The 19,430-nt window shown below is 42.2% G+C and overlaps 1 protein-coding gene across 2 annotated transcripts in view; it reads left to right on the top strand.

The window, feature by feature from the left end:
• ITPRID2 (ITPR interacting domain containing 2) overlaps nucleotides 1-19,430 on the top strand; it is a 198,400-nt gene that overhangs the window by 138,986 nt on the left and 39,984 nt on the right. For both annotated transcript variants that reach the window (XM_082260381.1, XM_082260382.1), the window contains one exon: nucleotides 18,185-18,248. In XM_082260381.1, coding sequence (XP_082116507.1) covers nucleotides 18,185-18,248 — 64 coding nt within the window. The remainder of the gene's footprint in view (nucleotides 1-18,184; nucleotides 18,249-19,430) is intronic.

The raw sequence follows: 19,430 nt of genomic DNA, 5'->3' as shown, positions 1-19,430 counted from the left end.
AAAGTCTATTATCACACATGGAAGACTTATATTGCGTGGTGCGAATCTTTAGGATTTCCTCCACGTACCTATTCGGTGTCTCGAATATTGGCCTTTTTGCAACAAGGGGTTGAGCAGAAGCTAGCCTTGAGCACCATCAAGGGTCAAGTTTCAGCATTAGCAATCTTCTTTCAGAAGCCTTTAGCTACCAAATCCTTGGTGCGGAATTTCATCCAGGGGGTGCGGCACCTGGCTCCTCCAGTCCGCGCGCCCTTACCGCCTTGGGATCTTAATTTGGTTTTGTCGGTTCTACAGAAACCTCCCTTTGAAAACATCAGGGAGATTCCCTTGCTTACTTTATCCCAGAAGGTGGCCTTCTTGGTGGCTATTACTTCTGCTCGCAGGGTGTCAGAACTGGCTGCATTATCATGCCAGTCCCCATACCTAGTGATTCATAGGGATAAGGTAGTACTTCATCCTAAGCCATCTTTTCTTCCTAAGGTGGTTTCAGATTTTCATCTGAATGAAGATATTGTACTACCTTCCTTGTGTCCTCAGCCCAAGCATCATCGGGAACATGCGTTGCATTCCTTAGATGTGGTTCGGGCAATCAGGATATACCTGAAAGCTACGGAATCATTCCGTAAGACGGATTCACTTTTTGTGATCACGGATGGCCCCAGAAAGGGTTTGCCTGCATCTGCCGCGACCATTGCCAAATGGATTAGACAAACGATGGTACAGGCTTATTCTATTAAGGGTCAGAGTCCTCCGTTCCCTGTTAGGGCGCACTCCACTCGAGCGCTCAGTACTTCCTGGGCCTTTCGCCATCAGGCGTCAGTGGTCCAGGTATGTAAGGCGGCCACTTGGTCGTCGGTACATACCTTTACAAAATTCTATAAAATTGATGTGACGGCATCGGCGGATGCCTCATTTGGCCGCAAGGTTTTGCAGGCCGCAATTTGAGGAGACCGGTGGTCTACCTCGAGGGTTTTTTCTGTTTGAAAAAAAAAAAAAAAGAAGAAAAATTTTTTTCTCTCTTTTGTTGAGTCTCATCATTAAGGATGAGCATTGTAAACTTCTAGTTGGCACCGGTTGGGCCTTCTAGATTGGGATTTGATTTCATTTTCCCACCCCTCAGTTGTGATACTGCTCTGGGACGTCCCGAAGGTGGTGTATCACCGAGGACTACGTCTGTCAATGAGCGCTAGAGAAAAATGGATTTTTGTAAAATCTTACCGTAAAATCCTTTTCTCTTAGCTCATTGACAGACGTAGTCCCCGCCCCTCTGTTTTTTGAGTTGGGTTGGGTTAAATCTCTAAAGACTGCTTTTTCACATAACTGATTTGCTGAGGCAGAGAGAGAGAGGATATACCCTCTGGGACTGCCCCTAGGGTGTGGCCAGAGCTTTTTAATTTCCTGTCTAGTCCTGCTCCTGTGGAGGCAACATAACCCGAAGGTGGTGTATCACCGAGGACTACGTCTGTCAATGAGCTAAGAGAAAAGGATTTTACGGTAAGATTTTACAAAAATCCATTTTTTTTTAAATTTTTGGCCAATTTGTTTTCTGCTACCTTTTTTTGCGGGACTGCGACATTGCGGCAGACAGATCGGACCCTTGACTGACATTTTTGACACTTTTGAGGGTACCAGTGACATTACTGCAGTAATCAGTGCTATATATATGCACTGTTACTGTAAAAATGACACTGGCAGGGAAGGGGTTAATTTTATTGGAGAGGGAGGGGTTAATGTATGCCTGGTGCTTACTAACATGTGTGGGGGGAGGTGACTGAGTGACACAGGGACAGATCGCATGTTCAGCTTTGCTGAACCCTGCAATCTGACCCTGCCTGTCGCTTAGGAGATCCACCCGCTCTGTTTACACAAGCGGGCGGATCTCCACACTCGATTCCCCGACGATCGGGGAAGAGCAGCGCCGCCGAGAAAGGGGAATGTCTGGTGACGTAGTACTAAGTCGCCAGACGTTATCGAGCCACTTTGCTGCAGTAGTGCTCTACTGAGCAGACGGCAAGTGGTTAACTGACCAGATCAATATTCCAGGAGTTTATTTGACTTGCTGCTACACTCGGATTAGAAAGTGATCCTTTAATTTTTTTGAGCAGTGTACAATTTTTTTTTTTTTTCAATTTCCTTTAGATTCACCTTTAACTATGTATTGAAAGGGCTTGCCTGATTGCATATGAATTAGGTGTTTAGGTTTGACCTCCTATTATGGTTTTGGAAAATCTAAAAGAAAACTAGAAAAGAAATTTGTATAAAGTACGACCAACCTTAAAGCAGAGTTCCGCCCACAAAATCGACATCGATTTTGGGCCATCCACTTGCTCTTGGTCACCTGAAAAAGAAATGGATAGTTACAATTTTTTTTTGTTTTACTTGCCTTGTTATTGAAGAAAAATATACTCCCCTTTCTCCCACTTCCTCCCTCTGCGGCCCGTGCCGTCACTTCCTCTTTGCATTGATTCCTGGGAGCTGAACGTCATCGCTCCCAGGAGCGGAAGAGGACGCAGAAGCACTGGCTTCAGCTGCCCACATCCGAGATGGCAGCGCTGGAGAAGAAATTTTCAAGGTAAGTATTTCTTCTAAAAGGTAAGTGTGACCCGGGACAGTACAGAGGCTATCCACTGTGGAATGTACTAGCCCTGACTGTCCCGGGGGGTATTTTTAGCTAAATTTCACTCCCGTGGCCGGAACTCCGCTTTTAAAGTGTGACATTCTAACTTTTTCCTCTCTAGATATCCATGCAGTCAAATGCAGGAAGCGGACGCTTCATTTTAATCATTAGTGGCATGATCCAATATAGCAAACAAATAAAGGATCTTTTAGACTTAACTGCACCTAGATAGGATCACACTGATTATATGCTTGCGTAAGAAAAGTAAGCAAACCGCGTTTGACCCAGAACACCTCCTACGCAACCATAGAAAGAAGGTTTAAAGGGTGAAGAAATTCTTCTAGAAACATAGAAGTGGCTGTAGTAGATGAAATTCTGTCTTTTCTTTTTTGGACCTTTCAGTAACTTTGTAGGTCTGTATAAGTAAATTCCTGATGTGTCGCAATTTACAGTAATTGTATATTTTTAAAAACAATTGGCATCTTTTAATTTTTGAAAAGTCGCCCTTGAACTCTAGGCAATTATGTTGCCTAGACTGTCATCAGTATGTTGTTGGCAGGCGGGAGCAACTGTAACTTTGTAGCAAGTCACAAATTGAGAGGCTGCAGCAGGGTCAGATCTGTGTCATACACCCGAGAATTGCACAGGCAACGTGATTTGCATAATTGTGTAATTTGAGCCAGTATTTTGGCGCAAGAATTAGATGCCAGGGTGTAATACTCCTGGGAATTCTCAGATGTAATAGCCATCTGAAAAAGGAGCTAGTAAGCCACAGCCAGTCGCCATAGCAGGTAGTGTTTCCCAGTCGTCTTCTGCTGACAAATTTACATGAATTCACCAACTTGAAGGAGGGACGATTTGTTTCTCAAGCATTCTCACGGTCGTCCCGAATAATCGCCATGTTGTTTCTTAATTTTTATTTTCTATGATTGTCAGCTACATTTAGTGGCCATAATGCAGTATTTTCCTGAAATACCTTGATCAAGTAAATACTTCATTATGGTCAGTAGATGGCGCTGACGATCACAAGCAATAAACAGATTAGGCACATTATCATGATAATTTGTGATGGTTATCTAAATGTTTAAGGCATTTGCACTGCAAGATTTTAATAAATAGACCCTAAAGTAAGACTGACCAATTATTTTAGTGGCATCAGGATTTGCCCACTTTAACTAGAGAAGACTGGGATTCAGGCGTTAAGCGGTATCTTTCTCTGATGGTTTCCGCCTGGGATCGGCTAGTGCAGCTAAGGTTTTTTCATAGGATCTACTATACCCCCCAGAGGCTGTCAAGTGTCAAACATCTTTCATAATTTGCAAACACACAATCCCAAATGTCAACTTGAAGTGGGGAGTTTTATTCATATGGTCTGGTCCTGTTTATATGTTCAAGATTTCTGGAGGGCAGTGGTCACTGTCATAAAAACACTTGGTGTGGTTCGGATTACATTAGACCTTGTTATTCTCCTGTTGGGTATAACCGATAATCTCAAGGCGTCTGTGCATCAAAAACCGTTTATACGTGTAATTCTGTAATTGTCCTAATAAAGTTTGTCTTTTAAAAAAAAAAAAAAAAATAGACCCTAAGTGTATAATAAAAACAGTGAACTCTTGGTGAAGCTGCTAGCACAAAGGTGACCAACCCTATGATTCAAATCAGTAATATACAAAAAGTGCAGCGCTAAAAATCTTTAACAACAAAGTGTCATAAAAACGTATAAAAAAGTGTTGCCACACACTCATAAATAAAAAAAAAAGTCCATAAAGTGCAGACCAAAGATGAATGCAAATAATCCAGTAATGGTATGTTCCCATGTGATGCAAACCTGTAAAGTGCTTTTTGCCAATATGCACTCACCAGAATTCCATTGGTAAACGGCATAGTATTAAATCAACCTTGGGGAATTCCCAGCAATCACCCAACTGCTCCTCCCAAAAGGCAATGTCCCCTCGCATAGAATTCTGGCCAAAAAGATGCTTGGCCAAGAAATGATTTATAGTGTAGCATTTTATTTATTTTTTTTAAAAAGACACGACTTGTCTGTTTCCCAGGTTTGAGAGCATGGGAAACCTAGCTTTAAAACCTGGAAAACAGACAAGTCGTATTTGAGAGAACTATAGGGTCGGTAAAGGAAAGGTTGATTAAACCCTAGAAGTATCCTCATTTTTTTTAAAAATAAGCTGCTACACTATAAATCATTTATTGGGCTCCATGTACTGAGCATCTGTTTGACCAGGATTCTATGCGAGGGGCCATTGGCTTTTGGGAGGAGCAGCTGGATGATTTGCAGGAATTCCCCATGGTTGATTTGTTACAATGTCATTTACCAATGGTGAGTGCATATTGGTGAAGGAAAAGCACTGGAGTCACTTTATGCAGAGAAACACTAATGTCACTTTATACGTTTGTTATCACATGGGAACATCCCATTATTGGATGATTCGCATTCACTTTTTTGTGATTTATGAGTCTATGTGCCAATTTTTTTTTTTTTTTTATATATATATTTAAAAAGGACCCTAAAATGTGTGTGCTTGTGTATACTGTATATAGCTGTAAAAGAGACCCGGATAAATCCTGGTGGTCTTTGCCCTGATTTTATTTACTTTTTATTTTACAATCCCACACACAGTACTGACCTATATGCTCTCTCACTCTTAAACCTGACAGCACAGTGAAAAGACATTTACAACTGATTGAGTAAATTAGCAAAAGTAAATCTGATAGGGCAAACAATAAATAGAGCTGCGTCCCTAAAAAGAAAGATATATATATATATATGCGCTCATAAGTTTACATACCCTGGAAGAATGTATAATTTCTTGGTCATTTTTCTGAGAATTTAAATAACACACAAACTTTTCTTTCACTCAGGGTCCATTCACACTAGCGCGATTTGTCAGGCGACTTGGTCGCCTGACAAGTCGCGGTGGGTCGCTCGCCATTGAATAGCACAGGACCCATTCTAATAGGAGCGACATAAGTCGCTCCGACTTAGAAAAAGGGTCCTGTACTACTTTGGGGCGACCTGGAGGCGACTTGCATTGACTTCAATTATATGAAGTCCGTGCAAGTCGCGCCGAGGTCGCGGTGCACGCTGTGCACCGCGACTTCACAGGTCGCCCCACCAAGTCGTGTCATGCCAGTCTGAATGGGCGCTTATGGTTAGTGTTTGGCTGAAGCCATTTTATTATCAATCAACTGTGTTTACTCTTTTTAAATCATAATGACAACAGAAACTACCCAAATGAGCCTGATCAAAATTTTACATACCCCGGTTCTTAATACCGTGTATTGCCCCCTTTAACATCAATGACAGCTTGAAATCTTTTGTGGTATTTGTGGATGAGGCTCTTTATCTTCTTAGATGGTAAAGCTGCCCATTCTTCCTGGCAAAAAGCCTCCAGTTCCTGTAAATTCTTGGGCTGTCTTGCATTAACTGCATATTTGAGATCTCCCCAGAATGGCTCTGATATTGAGGTCAGGAGACTGAGATGGCCGCTCCAGAACCTTCATTTTATTCTGCTGTAGCCAATGACAGGTCGACTTGGTCTTGTGTTTAGGATCATTGTCATGTTGGAATGTCCAAGTACGTCCCATGCACAGCTTCTGGGCTGAGGAATAGTTTCATAGTTACTGAGGTTGAAAAAAAGATATCAGTCAATCCAGTTCAACCTATGATGTGTGTGTGTGTGTGTTTGCTGTTAACCGCACATTGTATACCCCTTTATGTTGTGGTTTTTAAGGTGCCCATCTAATAGTTTTTTGAAACTATCGATGCTCCCCGCTGATACCACTGCTTGTGGAAGAAAATTCCACATCCCCACTGCTCTGACAGTAAAGAACCCTCTACGTATTTTAAGTTTAAACCGTTTTTCCTCTAGTTTTAGTGAGTGGCCACGTGTCTTATTGTATTCCCTTTCTCTGAAAACTTTGCTCCTTATGCTAGGGTCACCAGTACAGTATTTGTTCACTGATATCATATCCCCTCTCAAGCGTCTCTTCCCCAGAGAGAATAAGTTCAATTCTCCATTCCCCTAACTATTTTTGTTGCCCTTCTCTGGACTCTCTCCAGTTCTATTTGCGTGGCATGAATGCAAATTTTCCTCCAGTATTTTTTGATAACATACTGCATTCATCTTGCCATCAATTCTGAACAAATTTCATGTGCCCTTTGTAGCTCACACATCCCCAAAACATCAGCGATCCACCTCCGTGTTTCACAGTAGGAATGGTGTACCTTTCATCATAGGCCTTGTTGACTCCTCTCCAAATGTAGCCTTAATGGTAATGGCCAAAAAGCTCAATTTTGGTCTCATCACTCCAAATGACTTTGTGCCAGAAGGTTTGAGGCTTGTCTCTGTGCTGTTTGGCGTATTATAGGCCGGATACTTTGTGGGCATTTGCGTAGTAATGGCTTTCTTCTGGCGACTCGACCATGCAGCCCATCTTTCTTCAAGTGCCTCCTCATTGTGCATCTTGAAACAGCCACAACACAGGTTTCCAGAGAGTTCGGTACTTCACCTGAAGTTATTTGTGGGTTTTTCTTTGCCTCCAGAACAATTTTTCTGGCAGTTGTGGCCGAAATTTTAGTTGCTCTACCTCGTGGTTTTGGTTTCAACAGAACCCCTCATTTTCCACTTCTTGATTAGAGTTTGAACACTGCTGATTGGCATTCTCAATTCCTTGGATATATTTTTATATCCCTTTCCTGTTTTGTACAGTTCAACTACCTTTTCCCGCAGATCCTTTGACAATTCTTTTGCTTTCCCCATGACTCAAAATCCAGAAACGTCAGTGCAGCACTGGATGAAAGATGCAAGGGTCCGTCAGGAGTCCAGAAACTCATTGACCTTTTATTTATTTATTTATATATATATATATATATATATATATATATATATATATATATATATATATCTCACACACACACACACACACACACACACACACACGCAAACAGATCACAGGTGAGGATGGTTACCTTCAATAGCCATTCAAACCCCTTTGTGTCAACTTGTGTGCATGTTATTGGGCCAAAATCACCAGGGTATGTAAACTTTTGATCAGGGTCATTTGGGTAGCTTCTGTTGTCATTATAATTTAAAGAGTAAACACAGTTGATTTCAAGGGGTATAGCTTGCATGCCATGTCCCAGAGACATAAGGAGGGACTCCAAACCGCAGACGCTTCCTCGAAAGGCGCAACATGAGGAGGTCTAGGGAAAGGGTTGAACTAGCCTGTGCTTCATTTCTCTTTTTTTTTTTTCTTTTTCTTTCTTTTCTATTTTTTTTTCATCCCTCAATTTACAAATGCCTCAACTGCTTACAAGGTTTTCCAGATGATGTCCTCAGAATTTCTTTGCAAACTCCTTGGAATAAATCCCATTGCATCATTAACAGGTCCTTTTTAGATGAAATGTACAAGGGGGTAACAGTGACAGGAAACAGAAGTTTGAGTTGGTAATAGAGTTTTAAACAAAGGAAGACTTCTCCCTTATTTTTACGTATTTAGTTTTTCCAGAAACTGTAAATGCCACTTGTTTTTCATAGGGGTTTGGTCACTCTTTTGCCATGTGTTCCCTGCGACATTAGATAAGCATACATTTCCTTTTTAATACACCACAGAAATATCACGAAAAGTCATTGTGAGAAGTTTGCAGCTAGAAAGTGAACTAAATAGGCACTTGAGGAAATGGGAGTCCCTTGATAAGCATGAATACAGAAATGATTATCTCGTCATACGCATTTAAAGGGTTTTTAAGATAAGTACATTTTTTTAACGGATTTTACTTCAAGTTTATATAACCTTTAACAATGCTCAACCTGTCAGCTTTTGACCCCTTTTATGTGTGAAAATAAAGGCTTAGCATGCTGACTCCTGTTCTACACAGGCCACAGTTGGGAGCATTCCAAATGGCTACGCAAAAACCGATAAAGTGAGTGTGACACCAAAGACCACCATCCAACATTCAATAATTCCTAATGAAAGTGGAAGGGCAACCCAACATATTTTGGGGGTTCTAAGGATCACTCTTCATCAGGGCTAAATGTGGCTTTAGAAATACAAAGGTTCTGTACTCAAAGGTTTTAAATAAATCTGAAACAGTGTTAGTTGATATTGTGATATATATTGTCATTCTTGCAGCTGGTTTTGACTGTGTACCTTTGGTGTGGCACTCTTTCTTAAAAAACCCCTTTCATGTAGGTGAGCTGCCTGACCAGTGTCCCTGTACTTGTTCAATAGACTTTCCTGTAAAACGCAATATCATTTTGGGATCCAATGCCCCACAATTCACCCCTCATTTGTCTAGTAGAGCACCAGACAGCTATGGCTCACCGTGTGTAGCGCAAGCTATGCATTTTCAGCTTCTCTTTTGTTAACTCCCTGGTATTCCTTCTGAGATGTATACCTAACCAGGGACAGTCCGAGGCCACTAATAGACCTTGTAAAATTGTCTGTTTTTTCCCAGATCAGGTTACACTCTACTTTTTTATAGTATGCTTCTGATGTGGAGTTCTTTTTTTTTTTTTTTTTTAATAAATTTGTTTATTGTTTTCAAGGTAGAATAAAAAGGTAAAGTACAAAAACATTGCATACATTGGATACATCAATTTTTCCCAATTATATATACCTTCTACCCTCCCTGATTCCCCATTTCGTTTCCGAGCATGCTTGCTCTTCCATTTTCAGATAGCTGCCATAACCCCAGGCAGTCCGCTTTAACAGAAGGGTGGTCCCAGCGGTGGATTCCCTGTGGGATCACCCTTATGGGCTGCGGGAGAGGTGCACCCCCTTCCCCCGCTGCTTCCCGGTCATTTTCCCCGCTTACTGGACCCGCTGGGAGGACCAGAACAGCGTCGTACATAGTTTCCTAGCAACGGATTTAAAGAGACCATTTTTTTTCCAAGATAAAAAAAAAAATTACTTTTTTTTTTTTCTCCTTTTTTTATTGTAGATGTGAGAACTGAGGTCTTTTTGACCCCAGATCTCACATTAAAAAGGTCCTGTCATGCTTATTTCTATTACAAGGGATGTTTACATTCCTTGTAATAGAAAAAAGTGATCAAAACATTTTTTGTTTATAAAAACAGTGTAAAAATAAATAGGAAAAAAAAATGAAAGCGCCCTGTCCACGTAAGCTTGCGCGCAAAAGCGAACGCATACGCAAGTCGCGCCCACATATGTAAACAGTGTTCAAACCACACATGTAAGGTATCGCCGTGATCGTTAGAGCGAGAGCAATAATTCTAGCCTTCTTCTGTAACTTTAAACTGGTAACCGGTAGAAATGTTTACATTTTCGGCTATGGGGATTTTTAAGTACCAATGTTTGTCGCCATTCCACGAGCGTGAGCAATTTTGAAGCATGACATGTTTGGGTATCTAGTTACTCAGCATAACATCTTTCACATTGTAGAATAAAATTGGGCTAACTTTACTGTTTTCCTTTTTTTTTTTTTTCTTTTTTATTCAAAAAAGTGATTTTTTTTTTCCACAAAAATTGTGTTTGTAAGACCGCTGTGCAAATACAATGTGATAAATATTGCAATGATCTCTATTTTATTCTCTAGGGTCTGTGCTAAAAAACAATATATAATGTTTGGGAGTTCTAAGTCATTTTTGAGCAAAAAAAAAAAAAAATGGTGTTACCTTGTAAACAAGAAGTGTCAGAAAAAGGCCCGGTTCAGAAGTGGTTAATGACACTTTAGGCTCTCATTCAATTTCCTATCCAGAGGGTGATTGAATAGTGGTGGTATGTCAGCATGCCATTTATTACTTATGGTTCGCCTTAAGACCACAAACTATTAGGCTGGCATTCTTTATACCAAGGTGTTGTGTATATTCGTTTTGTTTCAGCTCTGTTGCTCTGTTTTGGCCTGGCTTCCGCTTCCCCTCCAGCTCAGATTCTTGTCTTGGTATGCAAATCTCTGGTGGAATAAACAAAGGTACTCTGTTGGCACATAATTATATGGAAGGCTAGAGGACTCTACATAGAAGGCATGAAGGTCTGCAGTAGTTTGAGCAGCACATACTTTTATATATGGTCAAAGAGTCTGACATGCTTAAATATGTACATTTTGAAATCTATATACCTGGGAATTAGCCATACGTGAGAACTGGATAGATTCATACATGTGTGTACTAATGTAGCACCGCGGACGTTATGCTTTGTTACAAATGTTTCACATTTTGGTCTCTCATTGTTTAGTCTAACTGGGAGGTCTTTACAATGAAAAATTCAGTTTAGCTGTTAAGCCTTGTACACATGATGATAATATCAGACAAATACCGTATTTATCGGCGTATAACACGCACCTCAATTTTAGGAGGGAAATTTTTAGAAAAAAGCTTAAATTTGAAAAAAACAGCTTTGAACTCTGAACTTTTTTTTTTTTTTTAAATCAAATGCAGCCTCACCAGTGTCCAGCAACGCCGCCTTGCCAGCGCAGTGTCCAGCAATGCCGCCTTGCCAGCGCAGTGTCCAGCAATGCCGCCTTGCCAGCGCAGTGTCCGGCAATGCAGCCTTGGCAGCGCATTGTCCGGCAATGCAGCCTTTGCAGCGCAGTGTCCGGCAATGCCGCCTTGCCAGCGCAGTGTCCGGCAATGCCGCCTTGCCAGCGCAGTGTCCGGCAATGCCGCCTTGCCAGCGCAGTGTCCGGCAATGCCGCCTTGCCAGCGCAGTGTCCGGCAATGCCGCCTTGCCAGCGCAGTGTCCGGCAATGCCGCCTTGGCAGCGCATTGTCCGGCAATGCCGCCTTGGCAGCGCATTGTCCGGCAATGCAGCCTTGGCAGCGCATTGTCCGGCAATGCAGCCTTGGCAGCGCATTGTCCGGCAATGCAGCCTTGGCAGCGCAGTGTCCGGCAATGCAGCCTTGGCAGCGCAGTGTCCGGCAATGCAGCCTTGGCAGCGCAGTGTCCGGCAATGCAGCCTTGGCAGCGCAGTGTCCGGCAATGCAGCCTTGGCAGCGCAGTGTCCGGCAATGCAGCCTTGGCAGCGCAGTGTCCGGCAATGCAGCCTTGGCAGCGCAGTGTCCGGCAATGCAGCCTTGGCAGCGCAGTGTCCGGCAATGCAGCCTTGGCAGCGCAGTGTCCGGCAATGCAGCCTTGGCAGCGCAGTGTCCGGCAATGCAGCCTTGGCAGCGCAGTGTCCGGCAATGCAGCCTTGGCAGCGCAGTGTCCGGCAATGCAGCCTTGGCAGCGCAGTGTCCGGCAATGCAGCCTTGGCAGCGCAGTGTCCGGCAATGCAGCCTTGGCAGCGCAGTGTCCGGCAATGCAGCCTTGGCAGCGCATTGTCCGGCAATGCAGCCTTTGCAGCGCATTGTCCGGCAATGCAGCCTTTGCAACGCAGTGTCCGGCAATGCAGCCTTGGCAGCGCAGTGTCCGGCAATGCAGCCTTTGCAACGCAGTGTCCGGCAATGCAGCCTTGGCAGCGCAGTGTCCGGCAATGCAGCCTTGGCAGCGCAGTGTCCGGCAATGCAGCCTTGGCAGCGCAGTGTCCGGCAATGCAGCCTTGGCAGCGCAGTGTCCGGCAATGCAGCCTTGGCAGCGCAGTGTCCGGCAATGCAGCCTTGGCAGCGCAGTGTCCGGCAATGCAGCTTTGGCAGCGCAGTGTCCGGCAATGCAGCTTTGGCAGGGCAGTGTCCGGCAATGCAGCTTTGGCAGGGCAGTGTCCGGCAATGCAGCCTTGGCAGGGCAGTGTCCGGCAATGCAGCCTTGGCAGGGCAGTGTCCGGCAATGCAGCCTTGGCAGGGCAGTGTCCGGCAATGCAGCCTCGGCAGCGCCATTGCACAGAGTGGCGATATATTAAAAAAAGAAAAGGCCAGGCAGCGCTGAGATGCAGAAGGGGCCGGGCCGGGCTGAGGAGAAGGGAGGACAAGCGGCCGCTGTCATCTGACGTCCCGGCGCCTATAATAGACATAACACATCCCTGCATTGGGCCACTGTGCTGTCTATCATAGGAGACCGGACTTCCTATGACAGCGACAACTCGTCCGTCCTTCTGCTTGGCCCAACCCGCCCCCCTCTGCCTCTCAGCACTGCCTGGCCTTTTCATCTTTTAATATATCGGTGTATAACACTCACTGCTGTTTTGCCCTCCCATTTTTAGGAGGAAAAAGTGTGTATTATACGCCGATAAATACGGTATCTGTTTTTTTGCATGCTAGTCTCATATCGAGGACGAAGAGGGTACTAAACTTATAAAAATTCTCATATGACAAAATACAACTTCAGAAGTGATTTAATGTGTTGTATTGTAATGCATTCTTTAGTTCCCGAGATTGCGTGGTCTTGGTCTTCTGTTTTTTTTTTTTTTTGTTTTTGTTTGGACGATAGTTGTACTGATTAAATGAAAATCGTTCATTCTGGTATCGTACAAAAAAAATGTTTTGGGTTTGTTCCTTCTGATAATTTTGCATGAACTGTCATGATCTACTCAAAAGCTGTGTATTAACGATCAGATTATCATATGATCGCTTCGAAAGTGGTATTTTTCATCCGATTTTCTGATTGTGTATACTAGGCATTATGCATTCTATGAGGCTGTAGTCACACCAAAGCGTTCCATAAATGCAGGCAGGAATGCACTAAAAACGCAGCAAAACTCTCATCACACCTCAAATGTGAGTAGTAGTCCTGCCTTTTTTTGAATGACAAAACTCTCTTGGCTCAGTATCAAAAGGTTCACAAGCTACTTTGGCACGTTTTTAGCACGTAGGGCAGCCTACTCAAGTGAATGGGCTGCCTATGCTGTCACGTGATAAATGTGCTAAAAGAAGGCTAGGCGTGAATGCAGAGAGAACCAGCAGTTCTAATATTTACAGCCATTGGCTCCCTCTGCTGCCTGAGAGGAGAGAGTGAGGAGTGTGGTTGAGTTGTGCTCTGTGTGCCAATGGAAGAGCCCACAAGAGTGCCCCCATAGGAAGCAGCTTGCTATGGGGGCACTCAGAAGGGGGAAGGAGCTAGGATCATGGGGACCCTAGAAAGAGTATCTGGGCTGCTCCGTAAAAAAAAAAAGAAAAACATTGAATACAGCAGGTAATAAAACCTTTTGGGCTCTTTCACACGGGCGGTCCGATCAGATCCGCCTGTCAGTTTTTTAGGCGGATCTGATCTGATGCCCCATTCATCCCTATGGAGCAGCGGATGTCAGCGGAGACATGTCCGCTGACGCCCGCTGCCTCTGCATCCGATCCTGTCCTTGAAATCTGGACGGATGGAAACCCTATTTTCCATCCGTCCTGGGGATCGGATGCGAGCGGACAGGCGGTCCACTCTCATCCGATTCCCCATAGAGAGCAGCGGGGGCTGTGACACCTCCCTCTCCGCACTGCAAGCGGAGACGGAGCTGTCATCTGCCGGCTCAGCGGGGATCGCGGATCGATCCCCGCTGAGCAGCATGGATCCGCCTACGGAGGCGGACCGTGTGAAAGAGCCCTTTGTTATTTAAAAAATTGTTTATCTTTAGAATCACTTTTTCACCGCTGCTCACCTGGTCCAGTGTGACCGCTTCTTCTTGCATGTTATCAGGGGACTGTTTGTCTCTTCCTTGTTCTTGCAGCCACCCCCCTGATGACGCACATGCGCTGTTGTGTGTTATTAGGGGGGCCATTTGCAGGGGCCGGAAAGAGACAAATGGCCCTCTAATGATGCACTGTGGCACATGCACTGTAAAATGCCCCAAAGCCTCTTGGAATGTGTGATATGGTTCCCCAGGATAGTGCAGGCAGCCAGTTGACTTCATTCTTGCCCAGGAAAGCAAGCCAGAAGTGCAGGGTCAGGTCCTGTAAAAAAAAAAATATATATATATATTTCTAAAATGGATATCGGATTTAGTAATGGGTGGGGGGAGGCAAAATATGGAAAGTGGCTAAAGAACATCAGAACAAAAGACATTGGGATATATAAAGTATACACAGTGCTCTTCTTGCGCTCTCGTTCTTCCTTTAATGCAGTAGAATAGAATGCTATTTAAAAATGTGTTCTATCATTTGGGAATTTTCCCATCTGCCGGTTTTAGAGGAAATGGTCTTTGCAGGAAAAGGGTTTCTGACTGTAAAGAGAAGGCTGTATTATCAGGTAAATGCTGCTACCTTGTGGCTACGTGGTGCAATCAGTCCGTGTATATATTCTACACTAGACTGCAAAACAAACCAGTGCCAGCGAAAATGTCTGAGCTTGAATTATTTGAAACTTTTGATTTGAACTGTTCATCCCACAATCAGTCTGCATTCCTGTGCGTTCTGCAGTGTGATTTGGCTGGCTGTATAACACAGTGCATCGCACAAAGTAGTGCATGAACTACTTTTAAAAAATGTACCGCACCAAATTGCATGGTACTGTGTGATCTGGTGCTCGTAATCGCACCACATTTTTAATTTGCATTTGGGGTGTCATTAACAATGTGTTGGCACCCACAGCAGATCACAAAGGCAGTGCGTTTTTAAACGCGTACAGAACATACCTTTCCCGCACTGCATTCTGGTGTGAACCGGCCCATAAAGCAGAGTTCCAGCCATTTTGTGTTTTATTAAAAGTCAGCAGCTACAAAACGAAACAATCCAAATTAATCTGAAGTTTAGCTTTCATTTTAAAGTACAAATTTTAGGAACTGCAACCATTTTTATACAGTTTTCCCATTTTTAGGAGCTCAAATGTAATTGGACAAATTAATATAATCATAAATAAATACATTTTTTATATTTTGTTAAGAATCCTTTACTGGCAATGACTGCCCGAAGTCTGGAACCCATGGACATTACCAAAGACTGGGTTTTATCATTTCTGATGCTTTGCCAGGCTCTAACTGCAGCTTTCTTCAGTTGTTCTTTGTTTGTGGGCCTTTCTGCCTTTAGTTTTGCCTTCAGCAAGTGAAATGCATGCTCAATTGGGTTGTTATTAGGTAATTGGCTCGGGCATTGCAGAATATTCCATTTATTTTCTTTCCCATAAGCTCCTGGGTTGCTTTTGCAGTGTGTTTTGGATCATTGTCCATCTGTAATTTGAAGCACCGTCCAATCAACTTTGCTGCATTTGGCTGAATCTGGGCTGAGGGTATATCTGTAAACACTGCAGAATTCATCCGGCTGCTTCTGTCACATCCTCAATAAACACCAATGATCCAGTGCCACTGGAAGCCATGCATGCCCATGCCAGCACACTGTCTCCACCATGTTTTACAGATGATGTGTGCTTTGGATCATGAGCTGTTCCAAGCCTTCTCCACACTTTTTTCTTCCAGTCATTTTGGTACAGATTAACTTGACTTTCATCTGTCCAAAGAATGCTTTTCCAGAACTGGTCTGGCTTTTTTTAGATGTTTTTTTGCAAAGTCTAATCTGGCTTTTCTATTCTTTAGGCTTATAAATGGTTTGCATCTTGTGGTGAACCCTCTGTATTTGCTCTCATGAAGTCTTCTCTTGATTGTAGACCAGCTCCTGGAGAGTGTCCTTCATTTGCCTGGATGTTGTGAATGGGTTTTTCTTTACCATAGAGAGGATCCTGCGATCATCCACTGCTGGTGTCTTCTGTTGACGTCCAGGCCTTTTTATGTTGTTGAGCTCCGATGCATTCTTCTTTCTTCAGAATGCACCAACCTGTTGATTTGGCCACTCCTAATGTTGCTGCTATCTCTCTGATGGATTTGTTTCATTTTTGAAGCCTTACAATGGTCTGTTTTACTTGCATGGACAGCTCCTTAGCACAGATGATGTTAAGTTCACCGCATTGTTTTCCATATGCAAATACCCCACTTAGCCCTCGTACACTGTTGCTGGTAAACGGATGTTTTGGAGCAGTTAGGCATTTTTTTTTTTCAATAGCCCCTGAACTCTCCTGTTATCTTATATGTACATTTACACTGATTTATTATTATTATTTTTTTTTTTTTAATAGTAGTTTTTAAAGGCAGTTGAGGACAGAATTGTATTGCCATTTGAAATGTCAAATGCTTGTAACTGCGTGCAAATGTGTCTAAACACGGTAAACCTCTTATATATAGTTTAGTTTAGTTTACAGGGTTTTTTTTTAATAGGGAAACATTTCTGATGAGAGAGAGAGAAATTTTCCTGTATTGTAGGCATTTGGGAGGGTATACTGATCAGTGCAATCTGTAAAAAAGAAACGCTTCCAAAGGAAAACGCTCATGAACGCCGCTAAAGGCGGTTTTTAAACGTCCTGTGTACATGAAGCCTTATGCAGCCCATACATAGGTCAAATTCCAAACAAATTTTCTTTCGAAAATCAGAAATTTCCTGTGCTTTGTGATCCAATGATGCCACAATTGATTTTGAAATTTGACCAATCTAGCCTTCAATTTCACCTCATGCTGCTCCAGAAAATAAATTTGGTGGCCGGGAATCTTCTTTTCCAGTAGCCTTTTTTTTTTTCTTCCCCGCACTTGAATGGGCTACCCAAGTAGAGTGTAAAGTGCTCTCCCTTTCCCCCAATAGGCATAAACATGGATAGTTGACCAATTTGAAGATACATGTTATCATTCGATTGTGTCTGCACATCCTACTACTATAACATTTCTGTATATAACTTTAACTAAATTGTGTTCATATGTTACAAGACATTAACAGACTCTGTCTTCCATATGTCACGGTCTATAAATCTTTTAGCTTGAATTGCTTAGTGAAATATTGATTATTGTCTGCCTTGATGGGTGTTATATGTTTTAGTTTGCATGTGTTCAGTGGTACACTTTGCATAATTAGGTCAGCCTTTGTATAGGTCAAACAGGTTTATTTCCTTATTTAACTTTCCTGTAATGAATGGTATATTTGGATGATATATGGCATGGTTGTTTATCTCTCATATTTGCATTCCTATATATCCAAACACAAGTTATCTTTAAGTGCAGAAAACTTTCCATTACTAAGTTCCCATGGATGGCTTTTTACACTAGACGTAGACGCACTGGTCAACTCTTATCTTCAAACCCACAATCAACAGTCAGTCACCAACCATCAGTATGTTAATGTTATGTAGCACTGTCATGCAGTTTCGGTGCTTGTTCTTTTCATTTTTTTCCAGTTGGTTTCTCTAGATCAGAATGCTTTTGCTGTTAATGATTTGACACCATACAGGGCAGAGTGAAGGATTTCACTGCCTGTAATGTCTGTTTACCTCCGGGTCTCTTATAGCTGCCAAACCATTGTGCGACCTCTGTTTGCTACACAGGAAACGGGTGCGTGATTCATATTTTCAGTAACTTCTTTTTACAGCGGGATTTCTTTTGTATAAAACATGTCACAGGGCACTTCCTTTGTGCTTTTGGAAGCTATTGTTCAGTTGCATTTATTTATTTATTTTTTAACATCATAATGGTTAGATCTAAGGCAGAAATGAATATGTCTTCTATATGTGGGTTGTTCAAAGTTTGAGGCTTGATGCAACCTTTTCTCACTAGGAAGAGGCTTTTTCTGCACAGCTCAGATACTTGTATCTTGGCAGCCACACTCTGTGATACCTTAAAATAGCTAAAATAGGGATTGTGTTCCAAAATATACGTTGCTGAATGTGTTTGCTGTCAAACCGTCTGAAAAGTTGTATTCTTTAGTTGCAGAGCACAGAGGAGGAGCCTTCCCAAGTTCCGCCCAGAAGCCAGTTGCAAAAGAGCAAAGGTAAGCGTTTTATTTCTTCTACCCAGAGGTATTGTTTCACTGCGAATAAGTTAATTGGCAAATATTAAAGAGCACCTGTAGCTTAGCAAAATATGTGGGTTTGGGAGGTAATGCACCATATGGTACTTCTAATGCTGGGAGGGAAGGGGAATTCTGTCTTTTGGCAATGTTCCTTTCAAAGGTAACTCTAGACCTATGCATCTCCATATTGTTTTCCTGTTTGTATAGCTCACTTGACAGATTAGGGGATAGATGGATAGAAAGACTTAAAAGAAAATAATCATGTAGATGAAGTTTATATATCATCCACTCCTTTGCAACCCAATCAAATGATTTAATCCCCCCCCCCACCTTTTTTATTTATTTATTTATTTTATTTTTTTAATTAAGGTAGGTAATTTATTTTTTCCTGTTTGGTATATTTTTCGGAGGGTCATTCGCCCCTTCAGAAATAATACCGCCAAAAGATGAAATCCCACCCCCATTCACAACTAAAAGAAAATTCTTTGCTTCTATTGATTTCTTGACTTGTTTACTAAAAATGCAAAAAAATGTACAACTAAAAAAAAAAGTTGAAAAAATGATCTGGTTTCAAAGAGGAACCCCCAGAACAGAGTGTGGGACTTTATGGGTAACAATAAATTATATAGTTATATAGTTAATAGTGTTATTTCTAAAAAGTTTTTTATTGAAAAACTGTAGCATTATATATATATATATATATATATATATATATATATATATATATATATATATATATATATATATATATATAATCTAGTATCACTGATTCTTAATGATTATATATGGTACAGGGTATCATGACTAGTTTTGGCCATATAACAAAAAATGGCTCATACATAAAATTGAAACGATACACAATACAATACAAACATAATGTTCCTAAAGGAGTGGTACATTATCCAACGCGTTTCGATACATGTGTGATAAATGACATTAATCTTCGTCAGAAAAAATGATCTGAAGAACACCCTGTACCACCACTGTTCAGAAAAACTTGCATATAGATGTTTTCTTCCCTTCTTTTTTTTTTTATTTATTTTTTTTTTTTTGTACTCTCTCCTGCTGCATCAACCTCCCCTGAGAATAAAATACTTGTTGCAAGTATCCTTGATACTGGCCACTCAGTTTTGGGCCATTGATTTAAGTGGAAGCCCAAGG

The sequence above is a fragment of the Pelophylax lessonae genome (assembly GCF_965119305.1).
Source record: "Pelophylax lessonae genome assembly, chromosome: 6".
Lineage (NCBI taxonomy): Eukaryota > Metazoa > Chordata > Amphibia > Anura > Ranidae > Pelophylax > Pelophylax lessonae.
The sequence above is the reverse complement of the archived record's forward strand: the minus strand, read 5'-3'. Positions and strand labels throughout refer to the sequence as shown.